At 43.2% G+C, this 21,946-nt stretch overlaps 1 protein-coding gene across 1 annotated transcript in view; it reads right to left on the reverse strand.

Moving 5' to 3' along the window:
• TMEM154 (transmembrane protein 154) overlaps window positions 1-21,196 on the reverse strand; it is a 58,056-nt gene extending 36,860 nt beyond the window's left edge. Inside the window, exon 1 of the mRNA XM_017498761.1 lies at window positions 20,910-21,196. Coding sequence (XP_017354250.1) covers window positions 20,910-20,973 — 64 coding nt within the window. The 5' untranslated portion in view covers window positions 20,974-21,196. The remainder of the gene's footprint in view (window positions 1-20,909) is intronic.
• Between the last annotated feature and the right edge of the window lie 750 nt (window positions 21,197-21,946).

A 21,946-nucleotide genomic window follows, 5' to 3' on the forward strand; every position in this document is an offset into this window, starting at 1 on the left:
ACGAGATGGTCCTGGGCTGTGTATATTTACTTTTCAGCATGAGACAATGCTGTTCATGGGTGGCCCTTGGTGGAATGGTGGAGTTAAAGAGGCTGTAAGTTCTCACTGCTGTATCCCCCTCACACATGCTCTTACATATGTTTTCTGCATTAAGCATCATTTGCTCTCTCAGAACTTCAAGTGGCTATTTAAATAAATGAAAATCGGGATTGTTTCTCTCTCTCTCTCTCTCTCTCTCTTCAACTCTATGAAAGCTTCAAAATAATAAATAACAGTAACTGGCATTTATTGAATGATTAGTATGTGCTAAGTACTAGGATAAACATGCGCTATCTAATTCCATCTTCACAACTCTATTGTCCACATTTTACAGATGAAGAAACTGAATCTAGAATGTCTTGCCCTGGGGTGCAATCCTGTCATTTATATTGTTTATTTCTACTGATACGGAGGGTTTTGAAGGTGCATTTCCTCAAGCATAGGTGACAAATAACAGATGAGAGTCTGGTCATAGCTCTGCCACTTTGTACTTGTAGAATTTGGGTAAATTACTTTTCCCTTAATGACCTGATGCTCTGATCAGCACAACTAAGGAGTGATCCCCAAGGTCCCATCTATTTCCACGTCTCTGTTGATTCCAAAGTGTCTGCCTTGTTTTTAAGTAAAGGGTTTGAATATGTGATCTACACAGGGTGCTAGGGTCAGAAAGGAAGTTTCACTACCACCCTGTCCTTCCCCCAGTTACTCGCTTTCCTTCCCAAGAAGGAACCACGGTTTCTGTTTCTTTGAGAGAAACTCTATGCATATACAAGTATAAGTATTGTTTCCTGTTTCCTTTTTTAACACAAATGGCAGCACAATTTTTATGCTTTCTTCCCCTTGCTTTTTTCACTTAAGGTTTTATCTTGAAGACTATTCCACTATAGAGAGTTTTTTCCCCATTATTTGAACGCATTATAATCTATTCCCATTGATAGAGATTTAGATTCTGTTCATTCTTCAGTTTGCACACAGGCAAGCACATTCTACAGTGTATCTAAAAATGGGGAGAGCATGAGAGGGTGTTAGGTGCAGGGTAAGAGGGGACAGCATCTTAGGTGATCTGATCTTAAAAATTCTCCAGCTGGGCGCAGTGGCTCACGCTTGTAATCCTAGCACTTTGGGAGGCCGAGGTGGGCAGATCATGAGATCGGGAGCTCAAGACCAGCCTGACCAACATAGTGAAACCTTGTCTTTACTAAAATTATAAAAATTAGCCGGGTGTGGTGGTGGGTGCCTGTAGTCCCAGCTACTCAGGAGGCTGAGGCAGGAGAATCGCTTGAATCCAGGAGGCAGAGGTTGCAGTGAGCCGAGATTGCACCACCGTACTCCAGCCTGGACAACAGAGAGAGACTCCATCTCAAAAAAAAAAAAATTCCCCAAGACAACCCTCCAGTTTTCACGTAATGAGAATTGGCAGAAACTGAGGGAAGAACTGGGTGTGCAGGGAGTCTGGGATGTCGAAGGGAGGAAAAGTGAAAACACTGGGGATTGGCTCGAAGAGTTTGTGCAAGGAGGAATCAAGTGTCATCAAAAGGGGAGCTGGCAAACCAGGATGGGCCGTGGAATCAGGTCAGCAGCCAGGAGTGGGTTGCCAAGGTGACAAGGGTGAGAGTTAAGAAAATCAGAAGCGTACAAAAAAAGGTGGAAACCACAGGAGGCACCAAGGGTCACAAAAGTATAAATCCTGAGGGCAGCTCGAGGGATTTTCCCCCAAAGCATGACAGGTATCCCTCCCATGGCCTATGGGCTAACAGCCAGTCTTAATCCAGTGGACATGGGGCCCCCTTAACCCACTGCAGAGCCTCACACACCGCTTGTGGGGCTACAGCCTGTTTAAAGAAACGCTGACTAAGGCCCATAATCATCCATGGAGATTTCCTGTGGGAGGCATCCTGGGCTTCTTGGATAAAAGTGACCTTTTACAGCCTTGGGAGTCCAGCCACTGTGGAGGAAGGCAGAACTCTCCTTCAGGAAATGTCTGGACATGAACCCTGCAGAACATACAGGTGTCCTTCCCGTGCTGCGTTCCAGGACTCCAAGCACATAACTGTGGCATCGTGGAAGGAAGACCGGATTTGAATCAGAAGAGCTGGGCTTGAGACTGGCTGCTGCTCTCTGCAGCCATATTGCCTGGAAAGAATTCCTTCCCCCTCTAATCCTGCATTTCCTAAAAGCCAGAAATGTAGGCCTTCTGCTCTGTCTAGCCCATAGTGTTTGCATGAAAGTAGATTAAATAGGGCCGGGTGCGGTGGCTCACACCTGGAATCCAAGCACTTTGGGAGGCCAAGGCGGATGGATCGTGAGGTCAGGAGATCAAGATCATCCTAGCTAACATGGTGAAACACCGTCTCTACTAAAAGTACAAAATTAGCCGGATGTGGTGGTACACACCTGTAGTCCCAGCTACTTGAGAGGCTGAGGCAGGAGAATCACTTGAACCAGGGAGGTGGAGGTTGCAGTGAGCCAAGATCACGTCACTGCAATCCAGCCTGGGTGACAGAGTAAGACTTAGTCAAAAAAAAAAAAAAAAGAAAGTAAATGAAATAATAATTGTGAAAATGCTTTAGGAGCCATAAATTACCACACACAGGCCAGGTATTTGTGTCTCTGTTTATTTTCTTTATCCATCACCTGTTCTCTTTCCCCTGTCTCTGTACTTTGTTTCTCTGCTGTTCCACAGAAGGTTAATCCTGGTATAACTTCCTCATGTAGTAACATGAGGAAGCACTGCTGCTTCACGTCCTTATCTAAATTCCGGCATATTTCAGGGTAAAAGAGGTGGGGCTAGAGGTAAAACTGGCAAAGCTGCAGAAGACAGAGATAGGACATAGGGTGAGAGGGCAAAGAGAGAGGCATTAACAAGCAAAAGAACAGAAGAGAAGAAATAAGGAAGACAAGTTAGAAGCAGAAAGGTGTGGGAAGTTCTGTCTTGCGTGGCTCACCTGCTGGATCCCAGGGTGCAAGGGCTGAGGCCGGTGGCCTCAGAAGCTGCATATCTGGCAGAAGCCCTCCCTGTTAGGTGGCCAAGTCACAGTCATCTCAAGTGACCTCCAATACAAACTCTCTCAGGAAGTCTCCCTCCGTTTCACCATTTCTCTTTCTCTCTGCTCAGATAATGTAGCATTTTAAAGAGCTAATGGGCCGGGTGTGGTGGCTCACGCCTGTAATCCCAGCACTTTGGGGGGTCGAGATGGGCGAATCATCAGAGGTCAGGAGTTCGAGACCAGCCTGACCAACATGGAGAAACCCCGTCTTTACTAAAAATACAAAATTAGCCGGGTGTGGTGGCACAATCCTGTAATCTCAGCTACTCGGGAGGCAGGAGAATTGCTTGAACCTGGGAGGTGGAGGTTGTGGTAAGCTGAGATCATGCCATTGCACTCCAGCCTGGGCAACAAGAGCAAAACTCCATCTTACAAAAACAAAAGAAAACAAAAAAGAGATAATGGAAGTGGTCAGTCATGTGAATGATGAAACTAAGCTGCAATACTTCAGTTTATTGTTAATCCCAAAATCTTAAGATCACTAGATAATAAACTGCACAGTGTACAGAGTCACTTACAAATACTTATTGACAATATTCATGCAGACACATCTTTCACACATCTGGTGAGGATGTATGGAGAAATCCTTGTAAATGGGAAGAAATGTTTGAGGTGAGGCCTGGCAGCCCTAACAGTGGTGCAGCACAGTGTCCCCTTTATCCCTGCCCAGGGATCATCACTAAATGGAAATGGCTCAGCTTCTCAGGGAAGCAAACTAGCTAACTTCTCTTTTTCTGAAAGTGAAACAAAAGTGAAACATATGCATTGGTTAATGCATATGTTTATTGCAGCACTATTTACAATAGCAAAGACATGGAACCAACCCAAATGCCCACCAATGACAGAATGGATTAAAAAAATGTGGTACATATACACCATGGAGTACTATGCAATCATAAAAAAGGATGAGGTCACGCCCTGTGCAGGGACATGGATGAATGTGGAAGCCATCAACTTAGCAAACTAACACAGGAACAGAAAACCAAACACTGCATGTTCTCACTCATAAGTGGGAGTTGGACAATGAGAACACATGCACACAAAGAGAGGAACAATACACACTGGGGCCTGTCATGTGTGGGGTGCAAGGGGAGGGAGAGCATTAGGACAAATACCTACTGCATGCGGGGCTTAAAACCTTTATGACAGATTGATAGGTGCAGCAAACCACCATGGCACACGTATACCTGTGTAACAAGCCTGCACACTCTGCACATATATCCTGGAACTTAAAGTAAAATTTTTTTTTAAAAATCTTAATAAACACAAAGATATGTAAAAAAAAAAAGCAATCAAGCTATAACTTTTAAAGTTAGAAGAAGAAAGTATTATAAATTGACGGAAAGACTGTCACACTGATAATACAATGTGAAATAAAACAATGACAAGAGAGTGCTACTAACCTCAGGATGTTACGAAGTGTGTTGGACCACAATCAGATGCCCCATAGTCTTTCATATGTCAATTATGTGAACTCCATGCACCAATTATTTAAACAATTTTATAGTTCAGATGGTGAAATGAAAGAAAACATGTCAGATATCAAGCCTTCAAACTCTTCCCTGCTTTGTGGAGTAACTGACATGTATGAATTTCAGGATGATCAAGAAATCAAACCCAAAAGTCTGACTCCTTTTCATTCTCTCCTGAACCTCAGTATACAACGAAAACCTGATTTAGTGTTAGAAGGAGGAGAGAAAAACACACCAAGAAGCCTCCCAGTGGTTCTGAGCCTAGTCTGCACATAGAATCACTGAGACACCTTTCAAAAGCCTGATGCCCACACCATACCGAAAACCCATTACATCAAACTACCTGAGGGTACAGCTTCTGTGGAGGCTAACGCAGGAGGATTGCTTGAATCCAGTTCAAGGCTGAGTGAGCTATGATCACATCACTGCACTCTAGCCTCGGTGACAGAGCAAGACCCTGTTCTAAATATCAATAATCAATCAAACTCTTTAGGGGTAGAACCCAGGCCTCAATACTTTTTACAGTTTTCTATATGGCTCCAGGATGCTGAAGTTGAAACTCACTTCTGTAGATCCTGCCCACTTCTTGCCTCCCCTGAACCACACCAGATCATTCCCCGTCTTTTTCTCTATGCTCCTTCTTGGTGAATTTGAGAAGAATCAGAGGGAGTTGGATGCCAAGGGCTTGCCTAGCAGCTGCCAACTCTATCGCCAGAACACAGTAGCTTAAAAATCATCACCGAAGTCTTAAAAACCAGGGAGAGTCTAGCTAGGATATACTGAGCGAGGACTGTGATCATCATGCCTTCCGGAATAAATCTGAATAAGAGAGACGCATACCAGGGTTTAATCTGCCTCTCCAGAAAAGCTTATTGCTGATAGAACAGCTTGGTGCTTTAAGCCAGTGGTCCTCAAACCATAGCGTGGACTGGAAACACCTACAGGGCTTCTTAAAGCACAGATGGCTGAGCATAATCTTATAGTTTGTAATGTAATAGGTCTGGGAGACAGGTCACTCACTCGGTTGCTCAGCCTGAAGTGCAGTGGTATGAACACGACTTACCGCGGCCTGGCACTCCTGGGCTCAAGCAATCCTCCCACCTCAGCCCACCAAGCAGGTGGGACTACAGACGTGAACCACCACGTCTGGCTAATTTTTGTATTTTTTGCAGAGACAGGGAGTCTCACTTTGTTACCCAGGCTGGTCTCAAACTATTGGGTTCAAGTGATCCTCCTGCCTCAGCCTCCCAAAGTGCTGGGATTACAGGCATGAACCACCAAGTCCTGCCAGAATTTGCATTTTTAACAAGGCATCAGGTTGTGCCGATGCTGCTGGTCTGCAGTTCATACTGGCTGAAGTTGCTCAAACAATCTCATTTAGTTGTGTCTAATTATCAGTCATACCTGTTGTTCTCCACGTTTACTGTGCATCAGCATCACCTGGGAAGTTTTTAAGCCCTAAACAAATTAGTTATTTGAGAATATCTGGGGGTGTGGCCTGGGTAACAGTATTTCTTAAAAGCTTCCCAAATAACTCTGGTATGTATGTATGTTAGGTTGAGAATTACTGAGTTAAATCATAACTGAGTGGACTTTATTTTAATTTGCCATTGTTCATGAAGACAGTCCTCATTAGTTTTAAATGTGATTAGAGAAGACTACACAGAAGCCTTTGGGAACAAACTAATGGAGTATGCACCATTAGTTTAACTCTTGATCTCTTTTTAAAAAATCAGTTGTTCAGCATCTGTGGAATCTGACTGTGATATAGCCAGGGACAGAATGGGACTAAAATGAGAATAACCACACCAGACTCACCAGGACACAGCCTGGCTGTGGGAGGCTGATTATGTTTGCATAGAGAAGCTAACTTCAAGTGGATGGATGATACCACTTGGACACTGTTGCTCATGGTCCACGCTCAGTGGAGCTGCAACACCAATGCTCACAGACTATAGATGATGGTGCTGGGACACCATTACTCATGAACTGCAGACAGTGGTGCAGGGACACTATTACTCATGGACCACAGATGGTGGCGCTTGGACACCATTACTCAAGGACCGCAGACAGTGGCGCTGGGACACCATTACTCATGGACCACAGATGGTGGTGCTTGGACATCATTACTCATGGACTGCAGACAGTGGTGCTCGGAGACTATTACTCATGGACTGCAGACGGTGGTGCTGGGACACCATTATGCATGGACTGTAGACGGCGGTGCTGGGACATCATTACTCATGGACCACAGATGGTGGTGCTAGGACACCATTATGCATAGACTGTAGACAGTGGTGCTGGGACACCATCGCTCATGGACTGCAGACGGTGGTGCTGGGACACCATCGCTCATGGACTGCAGACGGTGGTGCTGGGACACCACTGCTCACGGACCACAGATGGTGGTGCTGGGACACCACTGCTCACGGACCACAGATGGTGGTGCTGTGACACCATTATGCATGGACTGTAGACAGTCATGCTGGGACACCATTGCTCATGGACTGTAGGTGCTGGGACACCATTATGCATAGGCTTTAGATGGTGGCGCTGTGACATCATTATGCATGGACTGTAGACGGTGGCACTGGAACACCATTAGGCATGGACTGTAGACGGTGGCGCTGGGACACCATTGCTCATGGACTGCAGACGGTGGCGCTGGGACACCATTGCTCGTGGACTGCAGACGGTGGCGCTGGGACACCATTGCTCATGGACTGTAGATGGTGGTGCTGGGACACCATTGCTCATGGACTGCACATGATGCTAAGAGGACACTGAAGCTCATGGACTGCAAGTGCTTCTCTGAAGTGCTCTGCACTTTTCTCTAGTTCACTTGGTTTCCAAATGGTACTAACTTATTATTTATTATCTGAAATTAATTCATTTGTGTGCTTATCCACCATCTGTCTCCTCCACTGTTTTGTACATATCCCGACCACCTGCAGCCCCATCTGCTGTGTGTGGAAGGAATGACTGAAGGGAATGCCCAGTAGGCCTGGTGGGTCTGTGGTGAAATTGACGCTCTCACCTTTTTCCCCAGAGCTCGATTTCCTCCTCCCCTAACAGATTATTTTCAGTCATACATACACAGTGTATCTCTAGTCACAAAGAAAGATAAATCTAATGTGGATTTCTCTCAAAGAGCTATCCAAATCTTTCAAACATACTAGAGAATGGAGGAATTGCTTAATAGCAGCTTATGCCTCCTAGATGATGAGACTTCATGTTTATAGTTTTCTTGGCAAGGGCAATGAGCATGGTTCACGCATTTGTCCCCATGTAAAGGACAGGTGACTTGATTCTCTCTGGGAGCAGGACTAGGGAAGAGGAGGGATTGCTGTTTTCTTATAAGCTCAGTTGTTCCACATATTTGTCAATTTTATTAAGTGAAAGCCTTCGCCTAATATGTTTTTTCTGACTACTATACTTCAAGAAGATATTGGCAGAATAGATAGGTGGTTGAACAGTTACAAGACAAAAGCATTGAGGGTTAATGGCAGCGTGTAAGTATAGAAAGGTATGTAAGATCATCAAGCAATGCTTGTGTTTCGTACGCTTTTTCTCTTCAGCTACCAGATAACTACAGGTGATGATGCCTTACAGCAGAAGAACATAAAGAAGGGATTCTTTTTTCTAGTTTTGAGGAGGTTGTATGGTAAAACACTTTCAGGAAGTGGTCTGCTCTGGGGAATTACTTGTGAGGGTTTGTTATATTTTTACCCCCTTGAATTGAGAAGCACACCTGCAGCTGTAATTTACTATCAGATTAAAACATGTTTTATAGGGGGAGAACCCACAATGTTCTGATGTCTTTTTCATTTTAAACGTTTCATTCTGATATCTTTTTAAAGAAAGCTCACATTTAATCAGATTTGCTCAGGTCCTGAGGCTGTTTCTGGTTTGGAGTACTCACTTGTGGAAGCTGCATTTTTGGTCACCTGACTACTTTTTATACACTGGACCCAGCAGTTTTAAAGAATGTGTATTTTTATGAGAAAGAATACAAATACACTTTAAAACCTTAACAAAGTTCTTCATACCATCGATAGGATAAGAGACATGAAAGTGCTTTGAAATGAAAAAAAAAGAAAAAGGGTTATTAAAGGATAGTTATTGCCAAACTGAATACTTTTCTGTTTTTATTATATTTCTATTTTATTTCTTCTTTACAAGAACCAATTTCAAAATTACAATTTAAAAGAGTAACTTGGAAGCAAATACTCCCAGCCATGCCCTTGCCTCAAGATATTTGTCCTCTACCTGGCCTCTAAGGCAGGGTGGGAAGACACCGCCACCCCATTCCATAAGTGAGGGGGCTCTTTCATGGGGTTCATGGGCATCCCATTCCTTGCTTAGCTCAGCACAAGCTCAGCATTGCCAGAGAGAGCAACTGAAAGACAGAGACAAACGAAACCATAAATAGTACGCATGTGTTTGTGGTAAGTTAAAGAACAGGAAGGCGGGGAATGCTGTGGGCTACCACCTCAGGGGCTTGGTCGCCACCAAGAGGGAAGGAGGAACAACAGGGAGAGGACATCCACAGGGAGGCTTGCAGCAGAGTCCCCATTGCCAGCCTAGGCAGGAGCATGGGAGCAATAGCGTTTGATGCTTTCCTGCAAGGGGCTGCAGAAGGAAACAAATTGCTGAGGTTTTGAAGTGCTGTGTGAGGGGAGCAGAATGGTGGGTCGGATTTCCTTGGATCAGCTAAGCCTTAAACAGGTCCCTAAAGCCACTGGGCTTCTGGTCCTATTTTACGGTTAAAGAGAATTGATCCTGCCCTTCCAGCCAGAACAGACTCCTAGGCTCAAGCACTCTGAATTTTAGTATCACGGCTGGAGCTATTGATGTCATACTAGTCTCACTCTCTTTGTCAACCTCTCTTGTGCATGTATTAATACAATCTTATGATTTTTTCCTAATTTAGTTTTTAATGTGATTACATTAATAGATTTTTTTTTAAGTTGACCTGCATTTGAATTCCTGGTTTTATTCTAAATAATCACCAGAATTTTTTTTTCAGAAGTGATTTCTTGTTATTTGAATGGCTGATCTAGGTCTCAGCCTAAATATTATTCTAATATGTAGTGTACATAACCAACATGTCTGTGACCTTAGTGATGAAGCAGGACCAACACAGAGATGGTCGTTGCTTGAGAAAAGACAATCATAATCTTAAATAAAACTACTAGATAAAATACAGGATGCCTAGTTAAATCTGAGTATCAGATAAACAATGAAACATTTTTGGTATTAGTATCTTCCATATAATATTTGTACTAAATACAGTAAATTGTAAAGGACGTCCTTATGCTAAAGAAAAATATTGCTTATCTGAAATTCACATTTAACTGGTTGTCCTATATTTTTATTTGCTAAATTTGGTAATCTTAATCATAAATAAGCAAACAAGCATAAGCCTTAGAAAAGGATACACCAGTTTTTAAGGGAATGAGCCTCGTGTCGTCAAGGAATAATAACAACACATCAGCAAACCTTGGCAACCGTTGGAATCCCATTTCTGAAAATCACAACATGATGGAAAACAGAAAATAACAACGATGGATCTAACTCATAGAAAACATAGAAGTAATTCAGAAACAAACTAGATTTATTGGTTTTAAGGAAAAGAAGCCAGAACAACGACCAGATACTGTTGTGTTAGATAACTTTTCTTTTAACCACCTTCTTTAATTACTCAGGAAATATTTCTGTGTTTTCCTCAACAGCCGAGGTAGATTTTCCCGTGAATTTTATGTTACACAAATTTTAGTTATTTTTAAAGTTATCACATCAGCTCTTACTGGCTTGAAGCTAAGTATCTATGGAACTGTATTTCCTTTGTTTTCCTTTCAAATATCTCCCCAAAATGCTTGTAACTGTATGTCCTTTCTGTAAATAATTTTGCCACTTAATGTGTATTTTTCTGGGTCTGAACTTGTGTTCATATTTTGAGAAGGTGGGTAAAAACGTTTTCTCTGCAGCGACATAGCACTCTCTCCAGGAAGGCTGAGGCTGGGGTGGCAGTGGGGGAGTCGAGAGTGTAATAATTGTTTTGGTTTGAAGAGACAGACGTCAACTGTTCACATATTAAAAGATTTGGGAGGCTGGGTGCAGTGGCTTACACCTGTAATCTGTAATTCCAGAACTTTGAGGGGCTGAGGTGAATGCATCACTTGAGGTCAGGAATTTGAGACCAGCCTGGCCAACACGGTGAAACTCTGTCTCTACCAAAAATACAAAAAACAATTAGCCAGGCTTGGTGGCAGATGCCTGTAATCCCCACTACTTGGGAGGCTGAGGCTGGAGAATCACTTGAACCCAGGAGCTGGAGGTTGCAGGAGCAGAGATCACACCACTGTACTCCAGCCTGAGTGACAGAGAGAAACTTCGTCTCAAAAAAATAAAAATCAAATTAAATAAGTAAAAGATTTGGGATAGTTAGCTAATATTCTGGAATAAAATTGTAAAACTGTGTTAACCAAAAAGAACATTTATCCAAGTATTGCTATATGTTGATTTCCTTATTTAAATGATTATAATCTTGTCATAAATACAAGTAAATCTTGGGGCATATGATAAATTTCATGTTGTTTATGCATTCACTGAGTCAGTCACTACACTTTTGTTGTGTGCCTCTTAATGTGCAAGTTGCCATTCTACGCTTCGGCATACAAAGGCGAATGAGACCAGCTTCTGCCTCCCAGGGAAGTGACTGTTAAGTAGGGACAATGGCATGCAAATCAATAATTATAATACAGATTAATAAAAGCCATAATGTGTTTGTATACAAAGTCTCATGAGCACATGGGGGAGGAAGACATTCATTGCCTTTGGGGCTCAGGGGGTACAGGGAAGTGGACCATTCAATTGAATCTCGGGAGTTCTTCAAGCAAAGAGAGCAGAGAAAGGCATTACAATCGAGGGCACAGCATACTGAAAGCCTCAGTGGCCCACAGAGCTTGGCACACTCAAGTGGCTGTAATATAGGGCTCACTGTGGGAAGTGGGAAGTGGCAAATGTAAAGTGGAAAGGGACTCAGGACCATCTCATCATTCGCTTGGAATGATGCCAAGGGGATTGAATTCTATCGAGATGAAGAACCCTTGAGTAATGACTACAGGAGGAAACGATTACATTTTTATTACAGAACCATTACTCTGGAGGTTTTATGAAAATGGGTTGGAGATGAGACTAGAGGCAAGAAGACTAGTTACGAAGTTAATGAAAGTAGCCTTGGTGAGGGCCCAGAAGAGTCTGAACTGGCAGGGAGCAAAGAATGAGTATTGTTTTGGAACTGAGTTTAAGGTCCCTGGGACATGTCTAGAGAAATCTAGTGATGAAAATACAGGTAGAGAGTTGGGCAGATCTGTCTGGCTGGAGGTGGTTATTTGGGAATTTTCAATCCAGGAGTAAGATGAAAGTGGGCGTGGCTGGGCTCAGTAGCTCATGCCTATCATCTCAGAACTTTGGGAGGCCTAGGTAGGAGGAGCGCTTGAGCCCAAAAGTTCAAGACCAGCCTGAGCAACATAGGGAGACCCTATCGCTAAAAAAAAAAAAAAAAAAAAAAAAAATGAGCCAGGCATAGTGGCACGCGCCTGTAGTCCCAGGTACCCAAGAGGCTGAGGTGGGAGAATTGCTGACCCAGGACTGGTGTAAGGAGTGAGAAAAGAAAAGAACATTAACATGAAATGAACAGGTGGTAGAGAAAGATTCATAACCAAACACTGGAAAGAAGCAATCAGAGTCACAGTAGGAGATCCAGAAGAAAAGAGCATCGTGAAGATTAAGGATAGGAGAGCTAGGAGAGCTACAATTACTGATCAATTAGAACAAATGCTATGGAGAAAAACATAAACTAAGCGCAAAAATAGGTCCTTTGGGTTTAGCTGTTAGGAGGCACTGGTGATGGAGACAGAGCAATTTGAATTCTGTACCTGACACAGTAGCCACATGGCAGAGGAATGAGAAATGAGTGGAATGTGAGAAAATGAAGGTGTATTAACCACCTTCAAAGAAATTGGGAGACATGAAAAATAAAGATGGAGGAGAACGAGAAGAACTCACAGCCTCTCTCATTACCTTTCATTATGAAAGTATACCTGGGGCCAGGCATGGTGTCTCATGCCTATAATTCCAGCACTTTGGGAGGCCGAGGCGTGAGGATCACTTGAAGTCAGGAGTTCAAGACCAGCCTGGCCAATATGATGAAACCTTGTCTCTACTAAAAATACAAAAATTAGCTGGGCATGTTGGTAGGTGCCTGTAATCCCAGCTACTCAGGAGGCTGACGCAGGGGAATCGTTTGAACCCAGGAGACGGAGGTTGCAGTGAACTGAGATGGCACCATTGCACCCAGCCTGGGGGACAAGAGTGAGACTTCATCTCAAAAAAATAAAAAATAAAGTATACCTACTGAAAAGAATAGAGAATGCTTTAACAAATAACAAGGTACTCATCCCCTAATTATCTTAAATTTTTTCATATTGACAAGAGCAGAAGTTGGCAAACTTTCTCTTAAAAGGCTAGAGAGTACACATTTTAGATTTTCTGGGCTAAGAGGCAAATACCAGCACTTATTTATATAAACATTAAAGATATAACCATTTACAAATGTAAAAATCAATCTTAGCTAAAGGGCTTGGAAAAAAAGAAAGCTGGCTGGATTTGGCCCAAGGGTCTTAGTTTGCTGAGCCCTGGACTGCCATCTTTTTGCTGACAGAAACAATATTTTAGGTACAATTGAAGCCCTCATTATGCCCCTCCCTGATCTCATCTTCCTCACTCATCAAAGGTAAATATTCTCCTAACGTTACTGTGTATCATTCCCACTTTTCAAACATGTCTATGTTCCTAAGCAATATATAGCATAATTTTTGATATGTTAAAAAAAATTAAATAAATATAATTATTCTATGCCTAATAATCTTTATTTCCTTTTTTCCCCATCCCACTTCTGTATAAGAACTTTACTTACTTATTTATTTATTTTGAGACAGAGTCTCACTCTGTCGCCCAAGCTGGAGTGCAGTGGCACAATCTCGGCTCACTGCAACTATTGCCTCCTGGGTTCAAGTGATTCTCCTGCCTCAGCCTCCCGAGTAGCTGGGACTACAGGTGAGTGCCACCATGCCCAGCTAATTTTTGTATTTTTAGAAGAGATGAGGTTTCACCACGTTGGTCAAGCTAGTCTTGAACTCTTGACTTCAAGTGATCCGCTGTCTCTGCCTCCCAAAGTGCTGGGATTACAGTCATGACCCAGCACGCCCCGCTGCATAATAATCTTTAAGTGACTTTTTTGTCAACACGGCTTTTGAGACTGATTCACTTTGATACATTTGGCTCTAATTCATTAATTTTACTTGCTCTGTAGTACTCATTCTGGGACTATACTAAATTTTATTTTTCCTTCTTTCGTTGATAGGCATTTAGGTTGCTTTCATGTTGCTTTGTTTTTCATTTTTACAAACAGTGCTATCATTAACAACCTCAGCCATACCTCTTGACTGCACATTTGTGCGTGTTGTAGGAGTAAATTCTTGGGATTGTGGAGTATGAACATCTTCTGCTTATGTAATATTTCCAAATTATTCTCCAGAATGGTTGTGTAGAAAAATTTCCTTTTACACATAAACTGATAAACATAGTAACCTAAAAATTCTCCCAATGTGCAACACCTAGAAATGTTGAACAAAATATAAAAAGCAATATTTTAAATGCATAAAGAAATCTCAAGAAAGCAAGAAAATGCCTAGGGCTCAGGAAATATATATATTTTTGAAAGCTTATAGAGGAAGTTGAAATTTGGAGTTATATCTACCGATGAAGATTTCCTCAACCAAGGTGTGAGCCCAGGGAGTTAACAGGCTATATAATGTTTTCAGGGAGCTCCTGTCCATTCACTGGGTCAAGAGTTAAAGCTAAAACTTCAGACTATGGTATAAAGAAAAAAAAAGTCACTGAAATGACTTTGGCAAAATTCAGAGTCAGGTCAGCTACCCCACACTGATCTTGCCATCATCCTGACACCTGTGCTACCTGAGCCCTCCTGTGAGTTTCAATTTGGATTGATCTATTCCTTTCTTCTTTCTTGGGGGCAATCAGTTCGGTCTCCTTGGTTACCTACTTCTGGTATCTTACTTGGCTACACTGCTGGCTCTGGTTGCCAGCTTACCCCTTCATGGAGGCTTTGTCGCTGCCCCCTGCAGCTCTTGGAAGCTGACCTCTGATGCCTGCCACTTCCCATTCAAGGCTGGGGTTTAGACCGAATCCAATCGTGAGCTCCCTTAAGCACATCCCTGTCTCAGTTTCTCCCAATTCCTAGTTTGTGATGACAAGGCTAGGGTTATATTAAAAAAGAATTGGAGCTTAAAGCACTTTATAGTAGTTTGGTGATGGGATCAGATAATTTGGGGTTCTATTAAGTAGGGTGAGCCATCCTTGGTGTGCCAGGTTCTGGGCCCTCAGGGCCCCCAAAATTTCCATCAAGAATGGGAGGCAAAGCCGGTTGCAGTGGCTCATGCCTGTAATCCCAGCACTTTGGGAGGCCAAGGTGGGTGGATCACCCAAGGTCAGGAGTTTGAGACCAGCCTGGCCAACATGGTGAAACCCTGTCTCTACTAAAAATACAAAACTCATCCAGGTGTGGTGGCATGCACCTGTAATCCCAGCTACTTGCGAGGCTGAGGCAGAAGAACTGGCTTGAACCTGAGAGGCAGAGTTTGCAGTAAGCCAAGATCGTGCCACTGCACTCCAGCCTGGGTAACTCCATCTCAAAAAAAAAAAAAAAAAAAAAAAAGAATGGGAAGCAACAGATATGACAAGCAGCAAGACTATGTCTGTACAAACTTTAGCTAAAAGTTACCAAATAGATAATAAGATGTTTAAAATAATGACATTAAAATAATGACATAAAAGAAGGGATAACACAAGGGAAAACACCCCAAGGCACAATGTGTATAAAAGAAAGATTTTCTGGAAATGCCAAATAATGATGACTAAAATTAAAAGCCCAATGGATGGATTGACCATCAAGATAGACAAGGCTATTACACTAATCTACCCTCAGACTAGTGGGGCAGAGTTTGTGTCTCCGTGTCTTTGCCAACTTTTGAGAGTAGCACAAACTGCATACAGATAGGAAAGCTGCAGGTTGCATTGTCTCATTACAGAACTGAGCCCATCCCAGCCAATATCTTCCCTCTTATGGTTTCCTGGGATTCCGAATTTGAGACCCAGAAGGACTTGAGAGCTCATCCTCTTGGTCTGGTTTTTGGGGAAGTCCCTGACAGTATTTGGTCGTCAGGGCCAGTTCTCAGCAGGGCTCTCCCACACTGACTTCCTGACAGAAGGCTGTTCTTCCTCTATCTGGTTCCCATACCCAGAAGCCTCTTACCCAGTGGCTTTGACATTCTGCTTTTCCTGCTTCTAGTCTTAAACACACTAATCCCCAGATTCTCTTGTGCGCCCTCTGCACCTCTTTCAGCCCATCCCTTTCCCCTCTGCAGTCTAGGTTTAACCCAGGTCTCATCATTCCGCTTCCTGTCAGCCAGTCTGACCCAGTGCAAACAAATACAGCTCTAAAATCAACAGGCAGCAACTGTAAAGCCCAGCCAAGAGTTCTGTGCTGCACCTACAGCGGGAAAGTTTCAACAACCACGGTTTTCTAAACCAAAGCTAGACGTGTAGCCTGGCAGAGGCTGAAAACCCAGAGGCAGTATGGAGTATGGTTAGAGTATGGACTCCTGAGGCAGAATCTTACTTAGATTCACTACTTAGCTGTGTGACCTTGGGCAAATCACTTAGCCTCTCTGTGCCTCAGTTTTCTCAAATGTAAAACAGGGATCATAGTGCCCACCTTATAAGGTTGTTCAGAGAATTAAATGAGTTAGTGTATGTAGCCTTTAGAACAGTGCCTGACCTATAATGAGTGCTGTATATATTAGCCACCATTGTTATTAATACTTGAAATTGGCACTGTCCCAGGAAATAGCAGATGTCAGCCATGTTCATTGAAATTAGATATGAGATATTAGAGTGTCAGAATGGGTAGCCTTACTTACATAGCTAGTATTTTCTTCTATTCTTTCTCTCCTTCTCGAGATTCATCCAATACTTATATGGTTCTTATTCTTCTAAACCAGCCCAGAAAATCTCCCATTCCTCTCTATTTGGCACCAAAACAGTCACAGCGTCGTTGTTTCTGCCTCATGCCCTTTAGCTCTCCCTCTGCAACCATTCTGCTTGTAGCAGCTAATAAATCCCATGCTTTTGGTATTTAGAAAGTTGCCCTCGGTTTTGTGATAGTGTTAAGTTGACATTGACAGGCATAGGGTAAAGAACAGAGGTAGGGACACCCCCGTCCCCTTCACTCCATCAGCAGAATGTCTCCTTGAGTTTGAAAGTTCTTAGGATCCTACACTACCCAAGACCCCTAGGCCCAAGCTTTCCTTTATGCCCACCCATTTGGTTACAGTCCCAGAAAAGCTGCTTTCTTATTTCTCTCCTGGTGACCTCCAAGTGAATTATTTCTCTTGGGGTAGAACTCAATTCTATGTCAGGCTATCTATTTATATAAAGAGAAGAGAAAAGGGGCCGGGCACGGTGGCTCTCGCCTGTAATCCCAGTATTTTGGGAAGCCGAGGTGGGTGGATCAAGTGAGGTCAGGCGTTTGAGACCAGCCTGGTCAACATGGTGAAATCCTGTCTCAACTAACCCTAAAAAAAAAAATTAACTGGGTATGGTGGCATTCGCCTACAATCCCAGCTACTCAGGAGGCTGAGTCAGGAAATCACTTGAACCCAGGAGGCAGAGGTTGTAGTGAGCCAAGATTGTACCATTGCACTCCAGCCTGGGCAACAAGAGCAAAACTCCATCTCAAAAAATAAAAAATAAAAAAATAAGATAAAGAGAAGAGGTCACTGACTCAGAGGCAATGGTGCTGGTCTCATGCAACTGCAGATATTATTTCACGTTACCTGCTTGCTGTTAATAAAAGCTTAATTTGGGATGCATCTCAGAATATGCTTGCAAACAAGGCATCAGGCCATTCAGCAGGTTGGATTCTTCTAACAAACATCCCCAGGTTTACACCTGTGACACCTCGAAAGTAACTCATATCCTGAAGCCGTAGGCAATATTAGCTAAAAGTCATGTACATTACAGGTATTGATCGACTTATGACCTATGCAACTTACGACCATTCGACTTTATGACCACAATCGCTAGCCACGACTGCTCCGCGTCTGGCAGCGCAAACGTTGCCCAGCTGGGCATACGACAGTGCGGACCAGCTTCCGGCAGCACTACCATCTCTGTGTGCACCATTTCAACTGTTATCCCAGACTCGGTACAGCAATTTGTGTTTTGTGTCTTGCATATTTTTCATCAAACCCCTCCCAATAAACTTCTTATACATTTCAAAGCAATGGACCCAAACATCGAACGATTTGCAAGGATTGAACGGATGGCGCACGATGTGTTTCGTCCGTATCGTGAAATTTATGAAGAAAAAAAGAAACATACAATTCAGATAAAGTTTACCATGTTTATGAAAAAACCAACTCCGGCAACCCCAACTGCTGCCTCAGATGACGACATCAACAATCCGCAGCCAAGCACCAGCGGCCAATAAAATGTTTTGTACATGTTTATATATTTTGATATGTTTTGCAATCGGGAAAATGTTTCCTGTGGTATTTTTTACATCTGTATTTTGTATTTTTCTATGCACCTGTATTTTGTAATTTTGTATGTTTTGCAAATATTAAACCAGTTGTACTGGTAATGCAGTGTTTTACTTAAACCTGACGAATGTAAAAATAAGAAACAAAATGGTGTAGAGATGATACAAATGGCATAAAATGAACAAAGAAAATTATGATATATAACAATAATGAAAGAAAATTATGATAAAATATGACTTAAAGATTTTTATAACATCATTTCACAGTACTGTACATATAGCCTACTCAACTTACGACCAAATCGTGTTACGACCGGTCTGTCTAACCCAATCGTGGTCGTAAGTCGAGCACTAGCTGTAATTAATTTAAAGAATCTTTAATTTAAAGTCACCTTTTCCATGACTAATCATCTCAAAGGAACAGCTTTTATTAAACAGCTTTTTGCAAGTGGGCATTTTTCAAACATTGGGAATCCCGGCAGGGCCCAATTAGCACATTGGGTTATTTAGATAATCCCCATACTCTACCGAAATGCAACTTTTCATTTTTGACTTCTCTTTACATTCCAACACTACCTGTTTTCATGAGCTATCAGTTTTTTTGTAATCAGCCTCATATTCATTCTAGGGATGATTTTCATATTTATCAACAATTCTTTTCTAATTTATGCTGAGCCCTGACAGGATTTTGGAAAGTCAAAGATGAACTACACAGGATTTTTCCTGGAGTTGTTCACAGCCAGTTGGGAGGCATGGACACAATTATGGTTCAAAGTGATTAGCAGAAGTTTAGGTGTACGGGGACACCACAGCAGGTACAAGCAGAGGTCCAGAGAAGGGGCACAGAAAGGTGACATCAAGGAGATCACATTTAGTTTGAGCATTTTAAGGTGATATAAGAATTCACTAGGTAGGAAAAAGAATGTATTCATTATAGGCAAGAGCCATAGAGTGGGAAGACACCTGGAAGAAAATGCCAATGGGAAGGAGGTTACAGTGAGGAAATGAGGAGCAAGCGAAGGTGCATAAATCAGGGGTCTGTAAGGGGAAGACGGGCATGATCAGATTCAGGTGTCAGAAAGGGAACTTGAACCGAGTCTCTTCAGATTCTCCTTTTGCATCTCCTGAGCTGCAGACATCAGGATTCAATCATTTTTCAGAAGCTTAAAAAAAAGTTCAGGCAGCATGGTAGAATATGGAAAGAAAAAAGAGTTCAGGCAAGATGAATTCTTATTAAGAGAGTGTTTGAGGCGCCTGTGGCAGTGTTGCGTGATAGAAGAGGTGGAGGGAAGATGGCTAGGCCTTGCTTCCCCGATGTCCTACTAGGAAAGGTTCCAGAGCTCTTGGCAGTGACAGTGACTGGTTCCCTGGGTGGGGTGGAGGAGCGCAAAGAAGCCAGGAGTAGAAGCCAGAAGAGCTGACTAGTGGCAAGACCCAGATATCTCCCTGCTTCCACCTCCGTTTCTTCACCTGTATGCCCAGTATGGTCTGAGCTGCATCATCGTCAAGTTCCCTTCCAGCCCCAAAACATTGGGCATAAAACAACACATCACTTCCAAACTCACTCTGAACACTAAACTCCATTTCAACCAGACATCTTTTCAGTTTGAATGGTTTGCCTTCCACTTTCTGTTTTCTACCTCAGATGCCTGGGGAGACCACAGGGAGAACGCCCAGGAAAGGAGAAATTGATGGGGTGGGGTGGCTGGGTGCTGGCTGCTGACCTCCAGGGAGCTGTCACATCTGTTAGGTTGTGGCGGATGTCCCCCATTCTATCGAAAGAACTATAGCTTGAGAACTTTCCTCTTGCTTGAAATACTGCCCTACACTAGAAGCAGTCGCTGTTCATTGACAGAAACAATGGGCAGCAAGTCTGTTTACCCAAAGGCAAGTCAACAAGAGAGGCAGCTGAGGGTGCTTGTGCTTGTTGTAGCAACTAGCTACGGTGTAAATCAGCTGTTCCTTTTAGCCCATAATAATGAGATTCAGTATTTTGTTTTCTCCAATACCTTTGATTGCCTTCAATCATATTAATTTTTCAAACAAATCTTCATTAGTAACAATCAATGTCAAAAAAAAATCTGTGAAAGTAACAAGGTTCAATAAAAGTAGATGAAAGACCTTACTTGATGTGTTAGAGGGAGTACCTGGTAAACTCTTTCCTGATTACTTTTTGCTTTTAAGTTTATATCTTTTCTTTAGTATGCTTTCTAGTAGTAAATTTTCATACTCCAGTTTTTCCAGGAGATTTTGGAACCAGCAGATTTCTCAGCCTACACTATTAAAAAGCAAATTAATCATGTCTCTATTTCATCCGATTGAAGCTTTTTTTTTCTTTTTAACATAAACTGCCAAAAAGTTTATGGCTTTCTTAATATGCCCATTAAAGCTGGTAAATTACAGGGACCCACACATCTTTGAAGACAAAGACTGCAGGAGGGTTAAATGAAGCGAGAGAGCTGGAGCCAGATTAGACAGCTGCGACGACGTCCCCCCTCCATCCCGCCCCGCAAAAAAGAGAGTTCTAATTTTCTCCACTTCTTTCACAGAAAGGATTAGACTTTCTGGGTGTCACCCTCCCCGGCAGAGTTCTGTAGCCTCCGACACCCTACCAGCCTTCTCGATCCTCCTTCCCGGGAGTGTGAAGGGGAGGCGGCTTACCCCGGCCGGCGGGAACGAGCGTGATCACCAGGGCGAAGACCAGGGCTGTGCGGGGAGCCTGCATGTCCGTTCGCCTCGGCGGCGAGCTCAGGATGCTGCGCCGGGCTGCAGCCTCCCTGAAACGTGAACATTTCCTGTTTCCTGCTTGTTTGGGTCGGTGCTAACTTGAAGGAGAGGTGTTTGCCTGTTTTTTAGGAAGTGATGTAATTCTGCAGGAGCCTGTCAGACCAGCAAGGATTGCAAAAGAGAAGTTGCCGTTCAAGCACTGATTCAGTTAGCACGCCTCTCCAGCTCTTTGGAGTCTCGGCCTCCAGCTTTTGAAACCGTCCCGGGGCAACAGTGTCCTTTGCTTGGATGTCATTCGGGACCTGGGACTGGGAGGGGTCCTGGACCACCCGTATTCTCACTCTGTGATTTTGCTCATCCCCCAGGTGAGGCTCCAGGGCTGCCTGGAGCCTAGGGACATGCTGTCCAGTAGAACTTTCTGCCATGGTGGAAATATTCCAAGTCTGTACTGTCCAGTACAGTAGCCATCAGCCACCATTGGAAATGAGGCTAGTGTCTATGGAATTTTAAATCTTACTGAACTCCACGTGGCTAGTGGCTACTGTGTTGGATAGCGCAGGCCCAGACAGCAAGGACAACTGCATCATCAGAAAACCGCTAGACTTCTCTCCAGCCTCCTTCCTCCAACCTTGAAAGCCTTCTTCCCACCAAGGCCCACGCCAGATAAAGGTGGATGCCATACCCACACCTGAATGTTATGTTGGGCTTCCCAGAGAGAAATAATCTTTCCAAGGTCCATTTCCAAAGGAGAATATGCTCTGAGGGTAGAGGTACGGGTGAATCTGCATCTCACCTTCCTTCCTTCTTACTTGGCAATCAGTTTCTCAGACAACAAACAAAACAGGACTGAATTAAAATAGAATAAGGGTGGAAATCTTACCCAATCAAAACAATACAGGAAGTCAGTATTTAGTATACAGGGGAGATCAGTGTGTGTTGGGTGTTCTATTGGAGGTCCGTCCCTTGCTTTA

This window comes from Cebus imitator, unplaced genomic scaffold (assembly GCF_001604975.1).
Source record: "Cebus imitator isolate Cc_AM_T3 unplaced genomic scaffold, Cebus_imitator-1.0 Scaffold251, whole genome shotgun sequence".
NCBI lineage: Eukaryota > Metazoa > Chordata > Mammalia > Primates > Cebidae > Cebus > Cebus imitator.